Genomic DNA, 6,701 nt, shown 5'->3' on the forward strand with positions numbered 1-6,701 from the left:
AGAGAGAGAGAAAATAATCTGTAAAGCCAGTTAAAGTGAGACATATGTAAACAGGAAGTATTTCAGTGCATATTTAGTTTTATATATATATATATATATAGCAACAGTTGGGTGCAATGTATTTTAGTGGAGGCATGTTTAGTGGCAATTTATTGACATCAATTATTAAACACAATGTCTTTTTTCTAAAAAAGAATTTACCGACCTAAAATATCCATTATTTTTTAACTTTGTAATTTACATTACATTATATCTCATTATTATCGCAAATGCAACACTAAAGATTTTTAATCACATGATAAAACTTTTCTTTGCCTCCATTTCAACAGGGGAAATAACGTGAGTCAAAAGAGTCCTTGCCATGAAGGCAGCATACAAGCAGTTAAAACATTAATACAACGCGAACAACACGAACAGTTGCGTCACATGCTACAAAAGAGCAATAATTATATCTAAATAAGATGCATACAGCCAGGAAGTATTTGAGTTTTTAAACATACTTCAAACAAATTCAGTATAACGCACTATCAGGGACCTTTATTTAGAACATTTTGACCGGAAGCGCTGTTGAATGGTGTTTCAGTTGACTTCCCTGGGAGTGAGAGAGGGAGAGAGGGAGAGCAGGTTGGAGCAGCAGACTGACGCTGTGTCGGGAACACTGAGCACTGGGTCAGAGCCTCTCCTGGAGGCGCAGCAGCTTCATTTCTTGTGGATTACAATCGGAGAAGCCGAGTTTGTCATTTAAATCTGTGGACCTTTTCTAAATGTTGTATCACCTCGCTGGGTGAGAAGCCGGAAGAAAGCAACTGGGCAATCAATTCAGCTGGAAGAAACTGCTTTTACCTTACAAAGGAACGCCAACAAAGAGCATTCAAGGAAGTAGGCTGCTGCCTGCTGAACGTAAGTTAGTTAAGCAATAAATCAAAAGTACGGCAGCAGATCCATTCTTCACCATGGTTTACAACAGACTCCTTCGGGCGGTTTTGACTTTATTTTTTTTATTTTTTTTTGTAAATGTGGGAATTTTACGAGTGAATGGGCAATACGGTGGCGGTGACCGAGGAATGTCTATACCGGAGCACGGATTCTGCCAGCCGATTTCCATTCCGCTGTGCACGGACATCGCGTACAACGAGACTATCATGCCAAACCTGCTCGGTCACACCAACCAGGAGGACGCGGGACTGGAAGTGCACCAGTTCTACCCGCTGGTTAAAGTCCAGTGCTCTCCGGATTTAAAGTTCTTCCTCTGCTCCATGTATGCGCCCGTGTGCACGGTGCTCGAGCAGGCGCTGCCTCCGTGCCGCTCTCTGTGCGAGCGCGCGAGGCAGGGCTGCGAGGCGCTCATGAACAAGTTCGGTTTCCAGTGGCCTGACAGCCTCGCGTGCGAGACCTTCCCGGTCCACGGCGCGGGAGAGCTATGCGTCGGGCAGAACATGTCGGATCGTACCGAGCCAGACAACCCCGGCCCCGGCCCGTACCCCACGGAGCGCCCTATTCCTGACCCCATGAACGGTCAGTTCAGGTGCCCGGCCTCGCTCAGGGTGCCCCCCTACCTGAACTACCGCTTCCTCGGGCAGGAGAACTGTGGTGCTCCTTGTGAGCCAAAGAGATCTCACGGGATGATGTACTTCAGTGAGGAGGAGCTCAAATTCGCGAGAATATGGATCGGCATATGGTCGGTGTTGTGTTGTGCTTCTACTTTATTCACTGTGCTGACCTATCTGGTGGACATGAAGCGCTTCAGCTACCCAGAGCGGCCTATTGTCTTCCTTTCTGGCTGCTACACTATGGTGTCCATCGCCTACATCGCTGGATTTTTACTGGAGGACAAGGTGGTCTGTAATGACAGGTTTGACAATGATATAAGGACTGTGGTGCAGGGCACTAAAAAGGAGGGCTGCACCATCCTATTCATGATGCTGTACTTCTTCAGCATGGCCAGCTCAATCTGGTGGGTCATTCTGGCTCTTACTTGGTTCCTGGCAGCAGGGATGAAATGGGGTCACGAGGCCATTGAGGCTAACTCTCAGTACTTCCACCTGGCAGCCTGGGCCGTGCCCGCCATCAAGACCATTACCATCCTAGCTGTCGGGCAGGTGGATGGAGACGTGTTGAGCGGAGTTTGCTTTGTGGGTATCAATAGTGTGGATGCCCTTCGGGGCTTCGTCCTGGCTCCACTGTTTGTCTACCTTTTCATCGGAACCTCCTTCCTCTTGGCGGGCTTTGTGTCACTGTTTCGCATTCGGACCATCATGAAGCATGATGGCACCAAGACGGAGAAGCTGGAGAAGCTGATGGTGCGGATAGGGATCTTCAGCGTGCTGTACACTGTGCCGGCCACCATTGTCATCGCCTGCTACTTTTATGAGCAGGCCTTCAGGGAGCAGTGGGAGAGGACTTGGATCAGTCAGACGTGTAAGACGTACGCCGTGCCGTGTCCCATCCAGAACCACCCCAACATGAGTCCCGACTTCACCGTCTTCATGATAAAGTACCTCATGACGCTTATTGTAGGCATCACCTCCGGCTTCTGGATCTGGTCTGGGAAGACCCTCAACTCATGGAGGAGGTTTTACACGAGACTAGCAAACAGTAAACAGGGTGAGACCACAGTGTAACATGGTGTCCCCCTGTCCCTCACACAGACTGCTTAGTGACAAACTGAATGATAATCCACTTCCTTATTTTCTTTTGATTTTTCTCAGACTTAAAGACAATTCTTGATATGTTTTTTAAAAATGTACATATACATTTGTGAGATTTTTGTAAGTATATATTTGTATTTAAAGATTTTTAAAAATTCTGTTTTTAAAAACACCTTTTTTCATACTTTGGACGTAATGGAATTGTACTTAAATATCACAAAGAGCCAGCTGACCTTCAATGATCCTGAGGTCCCATGACCTGACTTACTGTGGACACCACTGGGAGTATTTCACATCGACTGTTTGTGTCTTTGATCAGTGAACTGCCTGCGAGCGCTGGGTCTATTCTCAGCAGAGTCCCGTGAAACCCAAGTGCTTACTCGTGGCTCCCTCTTATCCTGATTAACCAGCTGTAGTTTGTTTCTGTTATACAGTTGAGCAGCAGTTGCCCGGGTCTGAAGGGAAATGGAGTCTGGGACAAGAAACGGTACACAGGTTGTGAATGTGTCATTGTGACAGATGCTTGAGGTCTGTAGCTTGGGCCCTGACAGTTAAATCATTCCTTTCCAAATAAATCGCACATACTTATGCCAGGTTAAAGGACCAGACCAGTATTTTTGCATGTTTTAGTTCTGAAAATAATTTTTCACATTACCTACTCAGGCAATACTGCATTGGGTTTTTCTTAACTTCATGGAAACAGTTTTTATTTTATTGAGCTACAATTTCTAAATCATCCTAAAGACACTTAATAATAATATTTCTGCAGGGTAACCATCATGACTACTTATGTTCATGAGGTTATGTTATTGCTGAATAATACAGGTGTTAATAAAGATTGATACTCTGCTATATGATACAACAATTTTGTTCAATGATGTATTAACTGACATTTATGTCTTAAACATGCACAAATACTGGTGTGTCCTTTTCTATTCATTAATATGGGCTGTATTTGTGTTTAGTGAATTTAGAATAAAAAATCTGACTTCAATGGAAATTTGAGTTGTTAAAATACACAGCTGGAAAACATAGAAACCAAGTGTGTGTGTGTGTGTGTGTGTGTGTGTGTGTGTGTGTGTGTGTGTGTGTGTTGCTATGTAAAACCGTTGGACACCCTTTGGACAGTACAGACCAGTACACACCAAAGTGAGAAGAACATTTGATTTATTGTCATTCAGCTAAAGGAAAGACTGAAAGTGTGCATCCTCTGCCATGAGAGTAGAGCAATAATCGATAAGATTTTTGGAAAAATTGATTCAGAAACTATACTGATGATCGATTTAATCATTTCAGTAATTTTCAATTTTTCTATTTTCTGACACATTTAAAGAAAACAAATAATTGGTTAGGTGAGCAAATAATCTGCATATGAATTAATAATGGAAATATTTGTTTGTGTGAGATTGATAGTGTGAAAGAGAAATATTAGCTCCAACCTTCACATCTTATGCTGCTCAGATCTCATGACTGGACTGTAAGTGCAGATGTTGAACATGATGCAGCGTAACTTAATTGTAATCATGGTGACAAAGCAATAAGAAGTAGTTTCAGTAATATTTTAATACATTTTAGTGTGTAGCAGGGCTTCAGTTTTACCAAGCATGAGCATATTGTAGAATATGAGGCTTATGCACAGTTTAGGGCTCAAGGTAGTTCAGGTTTCAAAATAAAACTAGTGATCATAGCTTTCTTTATCTGAGAGTACATAAGATATATTTTGGGTTGAGGTGAAGTTCTCGGATACTGAACAGTAAATGCACCCACGTGTGTTTTTGTTTTAAAGCCTGATGGCGCAAGGGAAATACATTTGCATTCATATGTTGGAAAACTATATTTTATAATTATTGTAACTTTATTTGAATCAACAACACATTGTTCAAAAGGGTGTCCAAACTTCACCATGGCGCTGTAAACATGATTATATCTTCAGTCTATAGTGGGGGATGATTATTGTCCTGCACATATCAGAAATGTTTGTAACAAATCATAATTTTGATTCATTTGTACCAGCACATTCTTTTTAACCTGGAGGTTGAATATGTCACTTATTGTTGAGAGGAGACTTTGGGTTGATCTGCAGAGTAATTTGATCCCAGTGAACATATCTGCGTGTCTACACTGTGGGATTGAAGAGCAGCCAGCAGCTTGCATGTCTTCCACTGCAGGAAAAGAGAAGCCTTGTGTTGAAATGCAGAGCGGCTGCTGTCAGTGCCGCTCGGCTCACACACTTATCACGACTTGTGTTCTTGTCAAATGCTCTTCCACAGTTTCTTCCACACTGTGCTTCCGGTTCATAATAATCCTTTTATTGTGTTGACAGCTCTACAATAGTCACCGCTTTGAAGTAATTTCCTTTGCATTTGCTATGAAGAGAACCTTTATATTTATAGAAAAAAATCTTATATATACACTACATGGATTGCTTTATGCGAATAAACCATCTCACCATTGCAACTGTCAAGCCTTTGTAAAATGTCTTTTTGTCCTTAAATTGGTATTAGGGACAGAAATCTGTCATTAAAGGACCGGCTCAGATTTCTTCAAGCCTATCTTAAACTCTGCCTAACACTCACACCTGGTTCCACTGTGAACTGGATATGAACGTAGTATATTGTTTTACATATGTCATGCTTTTGGGCAGCTACATGTAGACTGAGGCAGCTGCAGTGTTCTGGCTCCAGATGCAGAAAGACAACAGTAGCTTGTACTGCAGGCCTGTTGCCCGCAGCTCTCTTAATATGATTTGCTCTCAGATTCAGTCTTAACCTATTGTTTTTAAGCAAGAAAGATTTCTACCTAGCAGAGGTAATGGCTCTTGTTCCAAGTGTAGTTTCTTATTATAATATTTTATATGATTAAGATAACATTTAGTATAATAATAATAATAAAAAAGAGGAGAACAAGAAGTATCTGAAATTGATTGTCAGTTTGTTAAATCAAGACAATATGGCAGCACTGCACTTTTATCAAGAATAAATATGTATGAACATATAATAGTCTTTTAGACTCAGTAATAGACTCATTTAGATTTAGACCTGACAACTAGTCTTGTGATAGTGAGCAAATTGTCTGTATTTATTGTGCATCGGAGCAAAGGTGATGTCTGCTCGTCTGCTGTCCTTTGCATCAGGAAAAGATAAATACTCAAAGCAGCTTTAGTTGATATTTCCACAATAACAGTTCTGTGTTTCTGATTTTTGTTTCTCTTGCTTGTTGCTGTGGGCCTTTCTAGACCTGCCTGTTGTCTTCAGGCTGCTCCAAGAGCATCACCTTAGGCTGCACTTTATGAAGAATGCTAAACTAATTGGCTGCATCAAAGTCCAACTTCGACAGCCACCTGAGACATAATAGTACCTGTTTTGTAAGTTTTTCTCCCCTAGGCCAAATTGGAAAGCATTGCTACTCCCAGCAAGATGTGTACTACTGCTGCCATGTGTTTCTGTTTTTACCTGGATCGTGTCACAACCCCGGCTCTAGGGCAGGACAAACAGACGATAAGGACACGAAATGCCAAAGTATATAAGGGATTTATTGGTAAACAAAGGAAATAACTTGCGCAGCAAGGTATGCAAACAAAAGACAACACCAAAACAACAGGGTCTCCTGGCTCAGGCAGGGAGAGAGAGCAGCATCGCGGATGCTGGCCTTTTATGGTCCTGAGGTGCGCTGCGCCCAGGTGCTCCAGATCAGACGGACACTGTCATCAGCTCTACTGACACCTTAAATATATTCAACACAGTGACTGACGCAAGACAGGTTAAGCAGGGGCCGTCACAATCGGCTCAGCCACTATACACGCATAAAGCTTTCCCAGGAACCCTGCTTGAGTCTGCGTTTAGATGGTGTTGTTCCTTGACGAAGGTTTTGCAAGAAAATGATCTACACAAGCAACTAAGCATGGTAGTCAAACACAAACAGCATCAGTTTAAAGGTGCAATGTGTAGTTCTGAGCCACCTGCTCCAAAGAACTAGGGGGCAGTATTTCATCTCTAAACTGGGTACATATAATCAGCTACTATAGTGTGTTGTGCTATGTTTATATTTTGGTTG

The 6,701-nt window shown here is 42.3% G+C and overlaps 1 protein-coding gene across 1 annotated transcript; it reads left to right on the top strand.

The window, feature by feature from the left end:
- The first annotated feature begins 608 nt into the window (after positions 1 to 608).
- On the top strand, positions 609 to 5,112 carry fzd1 (frizzled class receptor 1). Its single transcript, XM_029451767.1, has one exon. The coding sequence runs from the start codon at positions 954 to 956 to the stop codon at positions 2,619 to 2,621; it is 1,668 nt and encodes a 555-aa protein (XP_029307627.1). The 5' UTR covers positions 609 to 953; the 3' UTR covers positions 2,622 to 5,112.
- The last annotated feature ends 1,589 nt before the right edge of the window (positions 5,113 to 6,701 follow it).

This window comes from Cottoperca gobio, chromosome 16 (assembly GCF_900634415.1).
Source record: "Cottoperca gobio chromosome 16, fCotGob3.1, whole genome shotgun sequence".
Classification (NCBI taxonomy): domain Eukaryota; kingdom Metazoa; phylum Chordata; class Actinopteri; order Perciformes; family Bovichtidae; genus Cottoperca; species Cottoperca gobio.